We start from the raw sequence: 19,662 nt of genomic DNA, 5'->3' as shown, positions 1-19,662 counted from the left end.
TACGTGATAGGGGTTGTATGTTAAAATGTGTAATCAGTGTGTGGGTGTGTGAGAAACAAGAGTTTGTTGACAGAAATGAGTGAGTGTGGTGATGAGCACCATAACCAGTTTACACCATGTATTGGGTTTTCAGGACACCGTTTACTGTTACCTGACACCATAATGTGTGTGCTGCGACAAGTTGGATGCTGATGAGATGGTGTCTGGTTAGTAAAGTGTCGTTGTTGGTTGTGTCTCGGATATATGTGGTTCAATAGACCAAGTGTGTGTATGTATATATGTATACCTAACATGTGTACACATACCATTATGTGGTTATCACATAGGTTGTTATATACAAATGTATATAAACACACTTATTGTACACAGGTCTGTGTATTATCATAGAACATACAGCAGACATGTTACAATTGTACATATACATATAGTTAATTTAAACAACGCTGTTTAATATACTGACTTATTTCAATGCCAACTATGACACGGAGTGGACATTGTTCATAAATATGTATACACATTTAAGACCGCCATAAAATACAAAATTATGAGTAATTATTAAATAGCGGCGCAAGTCTCCGCTTAAGTGGCACTCTGGCATATTTTACGTCTCCATCCACGCTGTTTTTTATTTGGATCTTTGAGGTGAAAAAATCCCTATCGCTGATCTTATTTTCGACACGCGGCTCAGAAACGTGGATCCTAGGCCCACCTTTCAGCTTCAACCTGTCCAGTTTCTTCCTCAGAGAACGCTTCCGGGATAAAATCTGGTTAATGGGTTTCTTCTTGGATGAAAAGTGTTTTATCTGCGTATGCAACTCTGCATCATCGGTGACGATGCTGGTCACCCTTGACGACGGCGACTTAATCCTGTGAAAGAAAACCGAAGAGGACGTAGGGAAGTCGTAGTTTATGATGTGGTCAACGGCCAAATTGATCCCCCGGGTAATCAGGTCCGTCGCTACTAAAATTCTGGGCTCGTCGTCCTGAAACGTCTTCAAGATGGCGAGTCTGGTCGCGAGAGCCGACCTGCTGTGAAACGACATGACGGGCCAGTCGTGCTTCCTGAGGGTGTCGTAGATGAGCTTGCAGCTGCTCAGCGAGTTGCAGTAAACAACCGTTTTTTTAACGGGGTTATTCACAATCGTCTTAACCAGGGTGTTCAGTTTACCTTCGGAGTCCGCCCTTTCGAAACGTAGCTCAGGGCTAATGAGGTGGTTGTGTTCGCTAAACACCAACTTACTGGTGCTGAATCTGTCGTGAATCATGCTCCCGCAGGTCTGGAGACCGCCAAAGTTGATCGTGGATCCCACGTTTATTATCTGTACCGGAGGCGGCGGCCTTGAAGTCCTCTTACGCAGGTGAACGAGCGGGTTATAGCTGGGTGGCCTTGGACGCAGCCTCGATATTATTTCAAGTATGCTGCTTCTGTTTGCGTTATTTTCAAAAAGCATGTCCACCTCGTCAAACACTACGCACACCGGGTATATCCCCCGAGCGCTACAGCTCATGATTTCGAAGGCGAAGCTCTGCACAGTGCTCACCACTATGTCCACACAGCCCCATCTGAAAAGGCATAAGTTTAAAGCAAGTTACGAGGTTCAAACGGTAAAATACCATCGTCAAACAGTCGCTGTTCGTATTTAAGCAACCGGGTTTCTATCTAACTAGTGACCTACTGTATGGTGTCCGATGTTATTAACGGTCTCTTTTTGTACTGAACTGACTCAGGCACAATGCCGTCAATTCCATAGTCGTCCCCTTCCGTACACTTAATTTTAACCCTATTTACTCTATTTCCCATATTCATAGCCACGGTTTCAACCTCCATATCACCCATCTCCTTAATCGGAACACTTTCTACCATTTTCAACTCATCCTCATAGAATATGGATTTGTCGCCAGTCTCAGTGGAACAACCACTTAATCTATCATTATCTATCTCCTCATTCTTTAAACCGTTTTTGTAAGCCTCTCTATCAGCATTACTCTTTTCATTTTCGACTACTTTCACTGTACTTGTGTCATACTGCACATTCGTTAGTGTTTGTATTGAAAGTCTTCCAAGTACGTCAATCTTGTCAATGTATGATAAAACCTGTGAGATCAAGTCCTTGTTTGGGACCAAAATAACTGCGCATCTTACTGAACCCAGTGGATTTGACATTATTTTTCTGTAAATTGAGTTTTTAGACCTCTTTTTCCACGTCTTCATAGGGATAGCTGGCATATTGAGTGACCTCAGACTTCGCGGCTCATTTAAGTATAAAACGTCGATAAGCTTATCAATTGTCGTCCCCGATTTGTACATTTCGAACATGTTCTTTCCAAACGATTCCAAATCTTCCATATCTTGGACGTGGTTACTCATTGTTGTAGGAAGCACCGAGTGACCTAGCCTACTGCTCCGACCCAGCGACATATTCCTCAATTTAACCTCTGATTCCGCCAGTTTCAGATCACCTTTTACCATCAACCTCTCCAACATGTCGTGAATATGGTACACATTATTTAAAATTGGCAAAAGGTATGCGATAGTCTTCCCCGTCCCTGATAATAATTGTTGCACAGCATCTTACCTATGGGAGAGTGGATTGTCACGTCCTTCCCGCTTACTATCGACAAGTACGACGATTCCTGAATATCATTCAAATTCTTTAATATCTTATTTGAAATTAGTGAGTACTGGATCGCAGGGTGTAACACAACTGAAGGATGTAGCGATATCTGCGATTTAAGCTGGGATTCCATGCCACCCTGGGCATTTTTATCACACACATTGTTGTCATTTACGTTTTTATTGAGGATGTACGGGTTACATTTAAAGTTATTAGAGTTTATTCGTTTGTGCAACGACGATGCAAGCCTTCTATACATTTAACAACAAATCTTAACATTTAAAATACAAGATCATATAAAAAAAATAAAAATAATTTTCTCAATTTTTTATTTATAAAATTCATCAATGAACAATGTTTTTAAAAGACTACAATACATATATATAGATTACATGTACCAGACATACATAGTGGCTTAAAATGGAGTGTTTTGTGCAATAAGATAACCCAAACACAAACGGTTAATAACAAATATATTATATAAATTTATTTCGATGTATTTCAATTCAGAAGGTCGAGCCAATAGTTTTAATAATAAGTAAACTGAATTTTGCACAGGGAGTTTAAACATTGGAGTTTTGAGGGCTGTTATCAGTTGGAAAAACGTTTTAAATATTTTTTTAATCAATTTTTGGATATTAAAACTGTTATAAATAATTGAAAACGGTAAAAGTTACTATTGCCATTGCCACCCCACAGATGTTCCTTTTTTTTGTTGATTCTTCGGTCGATTTGTGTTTTTATTTATTGTACTCTTATAAAATATTTATATACACAAATATTCCCGAAATCAGGGATTTAAATGGTGAACAAACCGACCTTCCTAGATAATTGTCACAAATCTGGGAGATTGTAATATAAGGGGGATTAATGAGCCCGAAGAGACGATGATAGGGTGGTAAGATGATGCTTTTACATGACTTCACTCCCCCTAGGGACTGCGTAGGCGCCTCCATCGTCGGAATCGTCACCCTCAGCGCGTACTTCATTCAGCACCTCATAGACGTCAGTTCTCGGCACTTTGCGGAGGCGCTCGACATCCCCCTGTACAACACGAGCATCTACTTCAGCAAGCTGTACAGCTCGCGCAGCCTGTCGACGGGGCTGGGTGCACTTTTCCACTACCTTATCGCAGTCACACTCGGCGTAAACGTGAAGACCAGCAGCTTCATCGCACTGCTCTTCCTGGTGTTCACGCGGATGGTTTTAATAATGACCCTGAGTAGCACTTACATCGTCTCGGTGGAAGTGTACAAAGTTTTAAACTTTGACGCCTTCGTTTTGGGCTTTTTCCAAATGACCCATTTCCGAACCATCTGGAGATACCTGTTCGTACGGTCGATATTTGTCGACTTAGGGCGCTTCGTGGTTTTCGTAATTCAGGCCCTTTTGGATTTGTGTCTAAAACACAGGCCTCTGGTGATGATAAGGGTCCAGTGCTGGATTTCCTTCGTTATCACGCTTATCGCAGCTTGTTTGTGGTTTTTCTACATTTACTACTTCAAAACAGCGTATCCGGAGTCCAAGCCTAAGGAATCAATAATCTCCAAGACAACTAAGGAGGACGTGTCGACGGATCTGAACAAGTTCAAGTGCAAGTACTTTAAAAAGTACGAGTACAGGCGCCATGCAGCTGTTGTTCCCAGGACCGGGTGCCGCTTCAAGGAGTACTCTATCGGCAACGTCTCTGTGTTTCTGATGTTCATGACGGCTTCCTTGGTGAGGAACTTTCTGTTCCCCGGTGTGCTTCCCTACTCAGTGCTGAGCAGGGGCAAGTGCCACTCCGTCAACATGGTGTTGCCGGTTGTTTCCATAGTCCCCCCCTGCGTCCTGTTCGTCTTTTATAGCGAATGCACTGATCTTTGCAAGAAGTCGTACTGGGTGAGGAATCTGTTTTGGATTTTCATGATTCCTCAACTCATCAGTCTCATTTACGCACTTTACACCGTTCACAGAAAAGTGCTCTTTAACACCGAGTTTTCGGGGTCTCACGTGACAGTCTTTCTAACGACCTCGTTGCTGATGTTTTCTTATGGCTTCATAGAGTCCATGGCCATCAACCACTACCAAATGGCCATCAACCCCTCCGAGTCTCTGATAACTTATCATTATATTGTATCGACCTTCTACAGCTTCCTTTTTTCGAGGCTTTCGGTAGGCTATAACTGCGCTAGGGTCGAGTACGACTACTGCCTCACCCCTTTCTATCCTACTTATAAGAAGGGAGCTGCGTCTAGCATCACTTTCTGGATTCGGGACGTCCTTAGGCGCGCCTATAATGACGTTTGTGGAGACTTCAGGCTAAACATACAGGATTACCTTTAATATCATATAATTTACTTTACCTACTATTTATTAACACACACATAACTATTTTACAACCCAGGCATCTATCAAAAGGTTGAAAAGAGGAAGTCGACTAAAAATGACAGAGGAAGGTCAAGTAAAAAGGAAGGTGCGATAAAGTGTCCTCAAAAACAAACACAAGGGCATTAACAAAAAAAGCTTTTGAAATGTATTGCAAGATTTGTCTTATATAGAATTTATAATGATGAGGAATATTGGACAAGATCACTTTGTCGTGATGCTCATAACTGTGAAACTAAAAAGACACTAGTCCCAGATTAAAAGAGGCAGGAAACTCATAAAAAATCGAAAAAATTCAACTCTATCAAACACAAGGTTCGAATATAATGCAGGGCAACAAATATATATAATACTGTGAACAGCACACACTGTAGGACTCTTTGGCCCAACCATTTGTACAATATATGTAACACATCCCCTAATGGAGTGTAAAGTAGACATTTAAAATCGCACTTGTGTACAATAGTTTACTTGTAAATGTAGCAGTCTGTTAATGTAGGCACACCTGCAATATATGTAAAATACATTCTTTTGGGACATGGACAGGCAACACAGACCCAAAAGGGCCCAGGCTCCTAAGCCTCCGAAAACGAACGTCTGTCTCAGGCCGTTCGTCTGGTTTCTCAAGTTATTTCATGGTAAAATATCACTTTTGGGATTCATTGTGGGTTTCATGGCCTTCACAATGCATATTCCATTTCAGACGGTTTCCACCTCCTCTAGACACTTCGCAGTGGCATTTAATATTCCCCCAAATTATACGGGGTTATACTTCACGAAAATGTACAGCTTGAGGGTGCTCGTCATTTTAGTGGCGTCATCATTCACTTACGCCCTCAAGTGGTTTGTTCCCGAGGACAATATCTTCCTCACCTTGTTGTTTTGTGTTTTCATGCTCGTGTCAAGGCTCATACTGCTAATTTATCTCTATGTTTCCACCAATTTGGCGCTGGACATTTACAATTTTTTTGTCGTGGAGGCTCTGTCCCTTGGTTTGTTTCAACTAACCTTCTACACACTAACTCCGGAATATGTATCGCTCTTATCTCTTTGTTTTAAGCTTTCGAAGATCACTGTTTTTTTAATTCAGCTCATTATGGACCAGGTGATTTTTGACAGGCCCCTGCTGATGATTAAAATTCACTTTTGGTACGTCCTCGCCCTAAGTGTGGTTTCAACGATCTTGTGGTTCTACTACTCAATATTCAAGGTCAGGCACGACGTTCACAGGCCTACGGACGAGCCATACGAAAACCCTGAGCCTAAGAAGAGGAAGGACTCAATCAAGGATTTCGTAAAGAGGCGGTACTCCTCGGATCCCGACCCCGAAAAGTTAAAGGAGACAGAGCCTGGCTTTTTGAGGCACTTTATCAACTGCCTGTCCCCCTTCTTCATGTGCCTCGTGACGTTGACCATGAAGAACATTCTCTATCCTGGCATACTCCCGTATTCTCTTCTGGAAAGGGACGACGCACACGCAGTGAACATGTACAGGACCCCCGTGGCCCTAATCGGGTGTATACTCATTCATGTTTTAAAAAAGAGAAACCAGTCTATAAACAGGAAGTGGAAGTGGTACTGGCACCTATTCTGGCTCCTTGTCGTCCCCCCGACCGTGGTCTTCTTCTTGACCTTTGCCGCCTTGCACGGAAAGAATCCGACAAGCTTGAATATCAAGGGCTCAAAGGGCAATGTTTTAGTGTTGTCGACCATATTTTTCCTATGCCATACCATAGTGGAATCCGCAGGGTACCTGGGCGTGGTCTCCAACGTCAAATACTGTGGAAGGTTCTTCGAAAAGGGGCTCAAAGTCATAATGACAAACCAACTTTCTGGAATAATCATATCATTCATCTTCTACAAGTTCTCAGTGGGATACAACGTTACGAGGTCGGTACCGCAGGACCACCCAGCAGGGGATGCCTCAGTCGCAACCAAAATAGGGTTTTGGATATCTTCATCGCTTATTGAAGGATTTAAGGACTTCGTTAACGAGTTTGGAATGAACATTAAAGATTACATTTAATGTTTAATGCCATGAATAATACACATTATTTATTCCATACCCGACGGAGGGCCAGGTGGAAGGCTCCTAAAAAATTTCTAATCTTCAATCACAACAATGTAGAATATACCTGTGTTAATCTAAAACCCATTGTAGTAAATTAGAACTAAAATGTGTACCATAGAAACCACAAATAGCTAATTCACATGTTCATAATTACACTAAAATTGTAAATCAACAAAAATAGTTGAAAAATGACTAATAACCAAACGAACGCAGCTACAAATCAAACTTCCATTTTACACAATGCAATAAATAAGCTAGATAAGTCCATCGGAGGGCATGGAGGCGGTGAGGTCATCACTGGGTTTATGGCCTTGACGCTGTATATGTATATCCAAATTGCCTCAATAATTTCAAGACACATGGCAGTGGCGTTTAAAATACCACCAGATACAACGGGAATCTACTTTACCAAGTTGTTTGGCGCCAGGGGACTGGTTTCCGTGGCAGCCTCAATAATGACGTATCTCATCAAGCTGTTCATCAGAGAGGACAACATCGTGCTGACGCTGTTGGTCTCCTCACTGATGCTTATATCTAGGACTGTTTTTCTCGTTTTTCTGCACATGGACAAGAATAGAGCGCTGTATGTCTACAATGTTTTGATACTTGATGCAATGTGCGTGGGTCTGTTCCAGATGACGTTCTACCCGCTGACGGCGGACTACGTGTCAGCCATAAGCCTATGCTTCAAGATATCGAGGCTGTGGATATTCCTCCTACAGTTAGTAATGGACCTGTTAATCTACGATAAGCCGCTGCTCATCGTGAAGATACACTACTGGCTGGCCTACTTACTGTCACTCATAAGCACAGCTTTGTGGTTTTATTTTTGCATCAGTAGATACAATAGGGAAGCACACAAGAAATCGAAGGCCAAAAGCATCCCCAAGCTTACGGAGGCGACCGAAATGGTGTCCCAAAAGACAAACGACACCGAGTGCCTCTCAACCTCGGGGCAGCAGGCGAACCAGGACGTGGAGAACCCCTCAGAGTCGACGGAAGAGAAGATAAAAGAGACAGAGCCGAGTTTCTGGACGCACCTGGGCAACTCGTTCTCGCCGCTCATGATGTCCATCGTGACAATGATGATGAAGAACATTCTGTTCCCAGGGCTCCTGCCGTACGGGCTGCTCGAAAGGGACAAGTCGCACATCATCAACATGGTCATAACGCCCATGGGACTGATGGGAACGTCCATAGTGCACGCCCTGAAGAAAAACGTAGACTCGATCAACAAAAGGTGGGAGTGGTACTGGCACCTCCTGTGGCTCCTGGCGATACCGCCGGCAGTCATATTCTACACGACACTGGACTCGATGCACCCACGCTCGAGCGCGGCGAGGTCGAAAATAATCAACAACAGGAACGCAGTGCTCGCCATGGCAGTGGTGTTCCATTTCTGCCACTCACTCATAGAGGCCGCAGGGTACCTGGGCGTGGTCTCCAACGTCAAGCACTGCAACGAGGTGAGGGAAAGGGGAAAGAAGATGGTGTCGACGAACCAGCTCCTGGCAGAGATCATACACTTCATCTTCTACAAAATATCAGTCGGCTACAACGTCACGCGAATTGGCCTGGGATACCACCTGCCGAAGTTCCGCCCAACCCATCGAATGAGCCGGGAGCACCTCTACACCTACATTGTGAGGGAAACGTTCGTAAAGGGGTTCGACGATTTCATAAACGACTTTAAGATGAACATACGGGAGTACATATAATATGCTAAAGTCAACTACAAAAATACTTAAAACATTCATGCAATCGCAAGCTTCCCCCAAAAATCCAAAACTCGGACAAAACATATAAATACAGGTACGGGAACTCACAAAATAGCCCAATCAAAGTAAGAGAGGTGTATGTGTGCAAAACCAAGGAAGGAAGAGCAATTTTACATGAATACTTGTTAAGCAACTCGTGCAGAAATTTAATAAAAAAGGAAAAACGGGTGTCAGAGGATCATAAATTAAAATAAATATTACACATAAAATTAATATATTAATTATTAAAGAGTTAAGCTACCTCATAAATTGAAAGGAAAAGTTTCTGAGCTGTGTTATGTATATATAGGAAGAATTAGTATGCACACACTGGCCCATTTATTATATTATTAATTATCAAACTAAAAAATGGAAGAAGTTTTTAAACAAAAAAGTAGTTAAGAAGGAGTTAAACAGGAATGATAAAGGAAATTGGGGTTTTTAAAAATGGTAGACGTAACAAGCAGTTAACAAGAAAAAAATATCTGAAAAAGAAAGAAACCAGCACCAAAATGAAAGTATTAAATTCTCCAAATCGACTGGAGATGAGCCCAAGTCGAAAAGAGAACGCATAGGATTATTCATATAGTCCAATTTATATAACCCCAGGATTATATCAGCTTAGTAGATTTATATGTGTTGCTAGCGCTTTTTTATACTTTTTAATTGTCATATTGCTAAAACTTAGGCAAAAATAGCTATTGTAAAATAATAAATATCCTCTCCATGTAATAATAGATGTAAAAGGCACTATGAGTGTATTAACAATAAAACATAAAATAAAAGTAATTTCAATTAGACACGAACGAAAGATTTATAAATCATTAAATGGATTTTAAAAACAGCAGAGTTTTTAGTTCATTAAGAGAGTTGAGTAACAAATCATGGACATATGAATATAGCGCAGGATTCGTGGCGTTTATGATTCTCTTCTCAAACCATGTCGCAAACATTAGCTCACGGCACATGGCAGTGGCCTTTCGTATACCGGAGGCCACAACAGGAATATACTTCACGAAACTGTTCGGTTTTAGAGGATTTCTCATACTGTTCGGATCGCTAGGAACGTACATACTCAAATGGTTCATCTCGGAAAAAAACATAGTACCAACACTCATCTTCTCCACACTGATCATGGTCGCCAGGTTCTGCGCAATGATCATCATATTCACGTCAAAAAACCCCGCCTTCCACATATACAACTTCTACGTAGTGGAGGCCCTGTTCGTGGGCCTGTTCCAAATATCATTCTACGCTTTAACACCGGAGTTCGCATCGCTACTATCACTATGTGTTAGGATATCTAAAATCACAGTGTTCTTCATACAGCTCATCATGGATTTCACAATTTATCACAAACCCATGCTGATGCTGAGAATACACTTCTCAGTCCTCTTCACACTCTCGTTCATATCCATGTGCCTGTGGTACTACTACTGCTTCTCCAAGGGCAGGTACGCTAATAAGGAAAATGACTCAGTAGAAATGGTGGAAACCAGAAGTATGCAGTACTTCAACATAGTTAACGCGCAGGGAAACGAGGGTGAGGAGGGTTTGGAGGAAAGCACAGAGCCAGCCTTCCTGACGCATGTCAGAAACTGCATATCGCCGATACTGATGTCAGTGGCGACGCTGATAATGAACAACATGATCTCGCCAGGGCTGCTGCCCTACGCGTTGCTGGAGAGAGACAAGTGCCACAAGATCAACATGGCAGGAATCCCGATGGGTGTGGCGGGATGCTTAGTCATCCACATCCTTAAGAAAAATATAGAGTCGATGAACACGAAGTGGACGTGGCACTGGCACGCCTTCTGGGTATGCGCAATACCGCCGTTCGTAGTGTTCATACTGACCTTCGTGGCGCTGCACACAACGACGGCAGTGGGCGCAGCAATATACAACTCACAGAACGCAGTGCTGATCATGGCGGTGATGTTCTTCTTCTTTCACCCGATGGTTGAAACGCTCGGGTTTGTAGGTGTCGTGTCGAACGTAAGGCACCTGGGGAAAGTGCTGGAAAGAGGACTTAAGGTGATCTCGACTAATCTGTTTTTTACGTACATTGTGGGCTTCACAGCCTACAAGGTCTCAGTGGGTTACAACGTGATGCGCTCATCATACGAGTTGCAACCCGACCCCTCACTCAATATTCTCCCCAGACTGTTCTTCTGGTTTACGTCCTCATTTAAATACGGATTCAGGGACTTTGTGAACGAATTCAGACTGAACATCAAGGAGTACATCTAATCCCACTCTTAAAAGTACACATACATGCTAAATATAATTAATCTTCGTCGGAGCTCCACCACTATATGTTAGCTACCAATATTTAGTTACGTCTCTAACGAATCACACTAACCGATGCTACAACAATTAAAAAGATAATAAGGGTAGTAAATACACATTGGGTTGAATGAAAATACGTTACCATGTGCAAAAGGGGCCTGAAGGGAGGTACCACAAACGGAAGTTTAAACACTGTTAGGCGGGCCAACACCAAAATAAGAGGCAAAAAGGGCAAGTAGACACGATTTAACGCTTTTAAATGGGCCTCAAACCACACCAGAGTACACGGGACAGCGGGGCTAAGTATCCAGAAGAGTTAACGCGCACTTTCGGCAGGGAGGAATAAGAGGAAGCAACACCAGTTAAAAGGGAGCTATCGGTAGGTATTAGCGTAATGTCTAATAAAAATATACACAAAGACAGAGGCCCATTAGACATCAAGGTTATATTTATTCTGAGGCCTGTACTCGGACTCGACGAAGCCGGCCACCGAGAGGGCTCGCATCCGGTTGATGGCGGCGGCCACCTACAGAACCATAATAGGGACCACACGTACTTCGAATATCCTCGGCATCGAACAATCGCCCTAAAGACAGCCTAAAATGCACTAACTTACCGCTGGGAAGTGCCTAAACCCATTCACCTGGTCTAGACCAGTGAATCCGACCTCTAGAATAACCAGGTTGAAAAAACTTTCAACTTACGGGTACTGGTATTCCATTTTTGGTACAGATCTTCCAAAAGTTCACGAAGAGTCCTAAAAAAATAACAATTATAACTGATCCCCAACGTTTCTATGAGTGTAGATGCGTTGTCAATAATCGTAAAAGATGTTCACAAAAAATACTCGTAACATGAAAAGATTGCGACTAAGTACCTCTTTGGCTCCTGAGGACCCCTATACAGGTCCTCAAGGTACATCAAGATGTTTGTTATTGTACAGGTTTGTCCCACCTCCACCAGCTGCTCAACTAATCTGAGGTCGATGTCGTCTACGCCATACGAAATCCGGTCCAGGCCGCGCTGTTTAACCTTCCTGTCCGACCTAGCAAAGGTTGCTAAAAAATTAAGTAAAATTCCTAATTGTTATACCTTTCCCAATCAACCTCGACTTTATTGTACCGTTGAACAGCTTCAATGAGTCAAGATTTATCTGATTTTAATCAATTTTCAAATCAAAATGTAAACTCTCAAAAAGTGAATATGCTGAGATTCGGAATAGGGATTTTGAAAGCACACTATCAAACAATACGGAAAAAGCAGACAAAGCACAGATTTCAAAACTTACCTTTGGCAGTGAATCTGCTCCATGGTTTGAGGATAATTGCTTTGACCTTTCAGTCACGTCCAGGCACTCGTACTCGTCCATTTGCAGCACCAGGTCCGCCTGCGTCGTAAAAAGGCCACAGGACCCCGATACCAGGATCGTCGAGACCTTCAACTTGTCGTAAAACGGCCTAACTAGGGATAAAAAGGGCGTGATTGGCTCCTTGTCCTTGGAAACAAGCTCGTCCATCAGCTGGTCTCTGTACATGAAGTTTGAGGCTGAAATGTCCTCATCTATCAGCAGGAGGTCTGCGCCCATCTCGAGGGATTCCATGATCCCAGCTGCCTGCGACGTTGATCCCGAGGCGTCTTTGGTGCTAAAGTCGGTACAGCTCTTGGCGTTTGGAAGGTTTCCAATGAACGTGGATATGTCCAACCTATTTACGCTCCTACCGTCCTCAGCTCTTATCTTCACGCAGTTCGGGGACGTCACCACAAACTCCCTTCCATCCCCAGGCACCTTATTATACACGCCCAGCTGAAAACAATGGTCTAGTTCAATCCATACCTGAAGGGACTCAAGCAGCGTGGTCTTTCCGTGGTATCCTCCTCCAACGATCACGGATACTCCAGCCTTAATTCCCATGCCAACCACTAAATATTACTTTTAAATTGCCTCAGAAGGGACACTATGGATATTAACAAATACAAAAAATACTTACCGTCTCCTCTATTTGGCGTTTTAATTGTCACCTCAAGGTTTTTAGGCGATTTGAATACTTTTACGTCCTTCATGTAAAAATTAATACTGGTAAACATACAGGCGACTTCATAGGTTTATCACTCGTCCCACTAAGCCTTGGCAAAATTGATCCATTGGCCACAAAAGCAACCAGTCCCAACCTTTCCAACGAGTTTCTCAAACCTAATGAATTGCCGTGAATTTTTAAAAGGATTTATGCAATATAAGCTTATATGTGATACTTTGCTGGTCCTCTATACATTCTACGTGTTTGTAAAATTTTCCTTTTTCGTACGACTCAAAATACATGAGATTTTTACATATCTTCGGCAAAACCTCGTCAAACAGCCTAGCTGCTTGTCTTCCGTCAATTCTGCGTCCGTGTGCTGGCATATCCACGTACAGCCTCGCCTCGACAAACTCAGGTGTTAAAATCACCGACTTTCGGTCCAAGACATACTGAGACGGCGTTGTTATGTGGAAGCCCTTTTTTTTACCAAAGTTTTTAAATGCCTGTCCACTCTCCACATTATTCAAATATTGGCTTATTCCCCTTGCTATGTAGTCTCGGGAGGCCACATTTCTTATTTTCGGCACAATGAGGTCGTGAGGAAACCTAATAGCATTGTTTCAGCAAGGACTTACATAGCTTCATTTTGCGACACCCTCACCCTAACGTTGGACGGAGGTGCAAATGGATCCGACTGTATTCTGTCGAAGGTGACTGCTATCGTCCCCTTCTCTATGGTCCACTCCCCTAACAGAGACTTGTAATTGCCGTAAGGAGCCCCTAAAAAGCCAGTTAGCACGCGGACATTGGTCTTGACTTCAGAACCTCCATACACACTAATCAACCATAACATACCTTCCTTGCCCCTTAAAGTTCTGTACAAATCGCCTGTTTTCTTCACCGCTGACATTGGTGGCCAGAAGTAACCGTCATCCTGCTCATCGAAAAACGATTCAGGGAACTTATATTCTGGATTACAACCTCCTATATCCTCGTTTCCTGTGATATTTCCAAAGTTGTGAGTGGATTCCTTATCCAGTTTCCGACCCCAACGGGACGTAGATTTAGGGCCCATTTTCTTCTTTATATTATGGGCGTAATCTGATAAAGAAGAAAGTGAACTATTTTTCCTTGTGTTCTTTTTATATTTATTGTATTTCATATAAAATGTGTTGTCACTTAAATTGTTTAACAAGTGTGAATTTATAAAAGTACTAACTCGTCTAATATTATTAATATTAGCCCTGTAGAGGCCACTAATATTGTTAACGGATAACAAAGGAGTGATTATAAAATAAAAACAGAAGATTCTATGGGTTGCAATTTTCAGAATTAGTAAATATATAACATTAAAGATAAACATTTACGGCACTCTACATTTTGAGTTCAAGGTTATTTGTAAGTATCTAATTCAATATTAGACGAAAAAAACGAAAATCTACAAAATATATTTACAAATCGTCATTTTTTATTCATAAATATAAGAAGATTCCAACCTTCCACCATGTGAGAATACTTTTTAGTATTACACAGATATTTGTAAACTAATTTGAAATATATTGACCCAGATGTTATATATTTAAAATTATAATGTAGACGTAATATTTTAAAAGTCGTGGATCATTAAAAGTATATAAAATCACTGTTGTATCATATACACTTGAAAAAACATAGAAAATCAAATATATTTTTGCTAATTCCTTTTAATTTCAAAAAATCTTAATCTTATTATAAGATTTTGGCCATTTAAAATATAAATGGTTAAAATCGTTTTCACAAATAATAAATGTAGTTTTGATTCTTTTAATCGCACATAGCACACTTAAAATGCAGTTTTAACTTAAATTGAAGCAATTTAAAGACTTATCAATGGCTGTCTCTCCAATTTAACATATTAACACAGTCACAGTGTACTATATATCGCAATTTTGTACAACAGTTTACGTTTACCTTTAGAAATAATAAAGGTGTAACTCAAGATTCCAATATGAGACCATTGAAATTGTAAAATAAACAGTATTATAACAAATAACTTAAATGAAATGGAATAGGAAAGTATAGTTATATAAAACGGCTGATATGAGAGGCCGAGCTTTGCAATCGAATGATAATCATAGAACAAAAACGCTAGAGGCGTTCCTGGTGGGATTTGTATACCTTAACGTGTACTTTGTCACATATCAGATCAGTGTTAGTTCAAGGCACATGGCAGTAGCGTTTGACATACCAGTACACAACATCGGCATCTATTTCGACAAACTATACAGTCAAAGGTGCTTCCTGCTGGGATTGGGATCACTGCTGGAATACTCAATATACCTGACATCGTCGTTAGACGATAAGGTGCGTAAGTATTTTAGCATCTTTTCAATCTCTGTGTTGGTTACCACCAGGTTCATATTCGCTATTTTCCTGCACACTTCAAAGAAATTGTCACTACACGCCTACATTATTTTAAACGCAGAAGGCCTATTACACGGGTGCTTTCAAATGTCGATACTAGCGATAGCTCCACAACACACGTCAGTCACTGACCTGTCAGCTAGGATCTCAGGGTTGTTTATGTTTGTCATTCAGAGGATCACCGATTGTATATCGTACCACAAGCCACTCCGGAATGTAAAGACGGTTAGCTGGATTTGCACGCTGAGCAGCACGGCAGCGATTTTTGTATGGTACTACTATCTGTTTCACATCGACCAGTCCACTAATGAACGAAAACGTGTCAGAGAAACGAATTCAATAGCCCGGACAGGTCCATCAAGTATAACACCGACTGTCGTCGGTGCGAGGAAACTAGATCTTTGGAGCCACTTTAGGAACGCAAGTTCGCAGTTAATGCTGTTCGGCACTTCGTCCTTGTTTAAGGATTTCCTGTACCCAGGTGTCCTGCCGTACGCTCTGCTCGAGAGGGATAAGTCTCACTTTATTAACCTCATCGTAACTCTCGTTTTAGTATCTGGGTCATTTGCGATATATTTCGTACACGAGTACATTCCGAGTTTCAGATACTGGAGTGGAATTCACAATGTATGCTGGTTACTGGTAATTCCGAACCTCGTGTCCCTCATACTGTCCCTTATGACAATCCATACAAGAAAACCACTCACACTGCCAATACGGGGATCAAGACTACGAGTTTTGATACTGACATTGTGTATGATGGGTTCATACTGTATTATGTGCCCAATGGGTTTTGTTGGAGTGGCAGACTACGTGTACTACAAGTCGCAAGATAAAAAGGGGAGCCAGGGCCTAATAACATACCACAATATAATGTCCCTGGTCTACAGGTTTATGTTCTCTAAACTATCGGTAGGGTACAACGACACAAGAGTCAGTTTAGGATATCATCTCCCTAAGTTCAGACCAAATCATAAAATGAGCAAACATAATCTGGCTTGGTATTTCATTAGAAACACATTCGGAAGAGCAGTTAAAGATACAATCAGTGACCTGAGAATGGACATAGAAAAATATTTGTAAAATAATTTTATTATCAATTTGCAAATTTATTATTTATTAAAATTTAACTGTAAACTAAGGAGTTGACAAAAAAACTAAACCATGTATAACATATAATCTATTTTATATAATTTTAAATAAAAATAAAAAATTTAAAAAATATCAGCATAATCTTTAAATAAATAATAAGTAGAAAAATCAAAAATAAAACCCTATCTAAATAAGTAATCAAAGAATCCTAACTCAACAAAAAATCAAACAAAAACGAGTGAAACAAAGGTATTAGTGAATAATTAAGTATTTAAAGAACAAATAAAAAATAACAAATGAACAAAATTGTTGAAAAAAATACAAAATAAAAATAAATAATTTAAATTGTGTATAATTGTCATTGAGTTGGTCGGCATCACAATTTGGCAAAAAATATAATAACAATTAAATATTTTAAATATAATTTTTAAAATGAATTTTTGTATTATATTTTGATCGATTTATTGAAACAAAGGCAGTTTTTTTCAATTGTATATTGAATTGAAGAGGCAATCAAACATTTGGCAACTGTAACGTTGTTTTGTACAGAATATGGATCAAAGAGTTGTAATTTGACCATATATTGTGTTTAAATATTTGTAGGTTGCTCTATGAAATCAATATATAATTCTTTGTACCATAGAATTTTTAATTTGAACTTTTATTTTTGTCATAACATCAATCTTTAATTTTAAGTATTATATCCCATAAAACTTATCTCTATGTTTTAAAATCCATTAAGACCATATAAATTAACCGATATCACACATTTAAAATGTTTTGACTTTATATTTACACAATTATTTTTGTGTATATATGGTTTTAAAGGTCGGTTTTGTAGTTTTATAGCCTGTAAATATAACTATTTTAATAGTTGGCACAAACGCTGCCTGAGAAAACTCAGTCGAAAAAGAGACTGTAGCACAAATGTAGCACAAAGATTTAAATAGTACAATAATCGCAATTTTAAATGACACCCGTTTCGTATATCACGATGCGTTTTTGATTTAATTTATAACTTCTGGACTTAATCGCAAAAATCGCAAATTATTATAAAGATGATTTGTAAAATACCTTCGTCCTAACAACTCTAGAATGGTAGTTTGCATATTTTACAAACCGAAGGATGGTGATGAGTCAAGTTGTTCTGATCCAGAAAAACAGAAAGAAGCTCGCCAGCCAGTCAGGGTGATAAAGAAAACTAGAGTAGCAAAAGAGTATAGGGACAAGGATTCTCGTGGGAGAGACAAGCCAGGCAGATTGATACCGTCGCTCATCGTCATGTTTGTCTTTTTAAACGTTTACATCATAATTCACCAGATAGATGTAAATTCAAGGCACTTTGCAGTGGCGTTCAACATCCCACCGCACAATATCGGAATATATCTGGATAAGCTCTCGAGCGTCAGGGTTGTCCTCATGTCAGTTGGGTCTTTGGTCGAATATATCATCTATTTGGCCAGTGGCTCCAACAAGTACGGTCGAAAGGTTTTCAGTTGCATCTCGATCCTCCTGATAACGCTGACTAGAATCGGATACGTTTTCGTCCTTTACAGATGTAAGAAAACATCACTCCGAGCCTACCAGACTTTAAACCTGGAAGCGTTTTTCCACGGGCTATTTCAGATGGCCTTCTTCTCACTGGTGCCTGAGTACTCAACGTCAACCAACCTGTCAGTGTTCGCGTCGGGAATGTTTGTGTTTCTATCGCAGAAGATCATCGACTTCTTCCTCTTCAACAATCCCATGTTGAACGTGAAGGTCATGGCAATACTAACCTCAATAATCACCACAATGGGATTGTTGCTGTGGTACCTCTTTCTGTTCAGTTTTAAATATGTGAGCACAGACGAGACCGACAAACAACCGGCAGACGAACTGGCAAATTCACAAACCCAAGGTCAACAATCATCCTCATCACTTCAGGCTACCCCAACACAAGATAACGGGGTTAGCAACATAGGATTTTGGGGTCACCTAGGAAGGGCATTCTCACCATTCATGATGTTCGTGGTCGCGGCCGCCTTCAAGTTCTTCCTGTGTCCAGGTCTGATTCCCTACGCACTGTTAGAAAGAGACAAGGCGCATCTCATAAACCTCATCATACCGCTCTTCTTCATACTGGGTTCGTTGTCGGTATTTATACCCTGCGAATACAACGAGAGGTTCAGAACGGTATGGTATCCGGCTAAAGATGCATTCTGGCTACTCGCACTTCCCCAGCTCTCAATTTTTATCCTGACTCTCATGTCGATTCACTCTCGCAATCGCTTCGCAAAGTTGTTTATAAACTCAAAGTGGAGGGTGATGATTGCTACAATCGTTTTAATCTACTGTTTCACAATTATGGACTCTCTAAGCTTCGTTGGAGTATCCAACTATGTTTACAAGGCGGGAGATGAAGCGAGTTTGGGCGTCATTACTCTCCAAAACATTGTTGCGATTACTTGCATATTTACTTATGACAAACTATCGGTAGGGTACAACGACACAAGAGTCAGTTTAGGATATCATCTCCCTAAGTTCAGACCAAATCATAAAATGAGCAAACATAATCTGGCTTGGTATTTCATTAGAAACACATTCGGAAGAGCAGTTAAAGATACAATCAGTGACCTGAGAATGGACATAGAAAAATATTTGTAATATCTGTTACACACAATGGATATTATAAATTTTGTATAAATTTCCTAAAATTTATATTTACATTAAATATCTAAATTCATACACAATTGTATTCACAGGTACCGTGTGTTAACTACATTCTCCCTGAAAAATTGAAAAACCCATAAAACTGTGTTATACATGAGTTAATAGTATAAAATCAAAAATAATATAAGGGTAGATAAATGTATAAGTTTTCAACAGGGTACAAAGCATATCAACAACCAACACAATTAATTCAAACAAAACTAAAAATTATATTTTTTATAAAAAAAGACAATATTTTATATTATAAATCAATTCATATTTAAAATGTAAAAGTGAGATCTGTGGAGGAAAGGGGTTTCACTACTCACCAGAAAAACGATTTCTGACAACAAAACTGT

General features: G+C 40.4%; 9 protein-coding genes across 9 annotated transcripts; 6 read left to right on the top strand and 3 right to left on the bottom strand.

Annotated features, from left to right (window-relative positions):
- Positions 1-20: 20 nt before the first annotated feature.
- On the bottom strand, positions 21-293 carry TOT_040000271 (hypothetical protein; the record flags this gene model as incomplete). Its single annotated transcript, XM_009693897.1, has 1 exon — positions 21-293. The coding sequence occupies one exon, from the start codon at positions 291-293 to the stop codon at positions 21-23; it is 273 nt and encodes a 90-aa protein (XP_009692192.1).
- A 249-nt stretch (positions 294-542) lies between these two features.
- TOT_040000270 (DEAD-box family helicase) lies at positions 543-2,874 on the bottom strand (the record flags this gene model as incomplete). Its single annotated transcript, XM_009693896.1, has 3 exons — positions 543-1,563; positions 1,677-2,547; positions 2,577-2,874. 3 exons carry the CDS (start codon positions 2,872-2,874, stop codon positions 543-545), a joined length of 2,190 nt encoding a protein of 729 aa, XP_009692191.1.
- A 644-nt stretch (positions 2,875-3,518) lies between these two features.
- On the top strand, positions 3,519-5,111 carry TOT_040000269 (conserved hypothetical protein; the record flags this gene model as incomplete). The annotated part of the gene is made up of 2 exons (XM_009693895.1): positions 3,519-4,898; positions 5,016-5,111. 2 exons carry the CDS (start codon positions 3,519-3,521, stop codon positions 5,109-5,111), a joined length of 1,476 nt encoding a protein of 491 aa, XP_009692190.1.
- A 409-nt stretch (positions 5,112-5,520) lies between these two features.
- TOT_040000268 (conserved hypothetical protein) lies at positions 5,521-7,008 on the top strand (the record flags this gene model as incomplete). The annotated part of the gene is made up of 1 exon (XM_009693894.1): positions 5,521-7,008. The coding sequence occupies one exon, from the start codon at positions 5,521-5,523 to the stop codon at positions 7,006-7,008; it is 1,488 nt and encodes a 495-aa protein (XP_009692189.1).
- A 233-nt stretch (positions 7,009-7,241) lies between these two features.
- Positions 7,242-9,025, top strand: TOT_040000267 (conserved hypothetical protein; the record flags this gene model as incomplete). Its single annotated transcript, XM_009693893.1, has 3 exons — positions 7,242-7,423; positions 7,733-8,761; positions 8,782-9,025. 3 exons carry the CDS (start codon positions 7,242-7,244, stop codon positions 9,023-9,025), a joined length of 1,455 nt encoding a protein of 484 aa, XP_009692188.1.
- Positions 9,026-9,638: 613 nt separating this feature from the next.
- On the top strand, positions 9,639-11,060 carry TOT_040000266 (conserved hypothetical protein; the record flags this gene model as incomplete). The annotated part of the gene is made up of 1 exon (XM_009693892.1): positions 9,639-11,060. The coding sequence occupies one exon, from the start codon at positions 9,639-9,641 to the stop codon at positions 11,058-11,060; it is 1,422 nt and encodes a 473-aa protein (XP_009692187.1).
- A 708-nt stretch (positions 11,061-11,768) lies between these two features.
- Positions 11,769-14,279, bottom strand: TOT_040000265 (conserved hypothetical protein; the record flags this gene model as incomplete). The annotated part of the gene is made up of 10 exons (XM_009693891.1): positions 11,769-11,856; positions 11,977-12,157; positions 12,192-12,252; positions 12,337-12,903; positions 12,934-13,019; positions 13,088-13,154; positions 13,187-13,290; positions 13,350-13,723; positions 13,753-13,897; positions 13,973-14,279. The coding sequence occupies 10 exons, from the start codon at positions 14,277-14,279 to the stop codon at positions 11,769-11,771; spliced, it is 1,980 nt and encodes a 659-aa protein (XP_009692186.1).
- A 932-nt stretch (positions 14,280-15,211) lies between these two features.
- TOT_040000933 (conserved hypothetical protein) lies at positions 15,212-16,603 on the top strand (the record flags this gene model as incomplete). Its single annotated transcript, XM_009693890.1, has 1 exon — positions 15,212-16,603. The coding sequence occupies one exon, from the start codon at positions 15,212-15,214 to the stop codon at positions 16,601-16,603; it is 1,392 nt and encodes a 463-aa protein (XP_009692185.1).
- Positions 16,604-17,707: 1,104 nt separating this feature from the next.
- TOT_040000263 (conserved hypothetical protein) lies at positions 17,708-19,258 on the top strand (the record flags this gene model as incomplete). The annotated part of the gene is made up of 1 exon (XM_009693889.1): positions 17,708-19,258. One exon carries the CDS (start codon positions 17,708-17,710, stop codon positions 19,256-19,258), a length of 1,551 nt encoding a protein of 516 aa, XP_009692184.1.
- Between the last annotated feature and the right edge of the window lie 404 nt (positions 19,259-19,662).

The sequence above is a fragment of the Theileria orientalis genome, chromosome 4 (assembly GCF_000740895.1).
Source record: "Theileria orientalis strain Shintoku DNA, chromosome 4, complete genome".
Classification (NCBI taxonomy): domain Eukaryota; phylum Apicomplexa; class Aconoidasida; order Piroplasmida; family Theileriidae; genus Theileria; species Theileria orientalis.
This window is presented reverse-complemented; position numbering and strand designations above follow the sequence as displayed.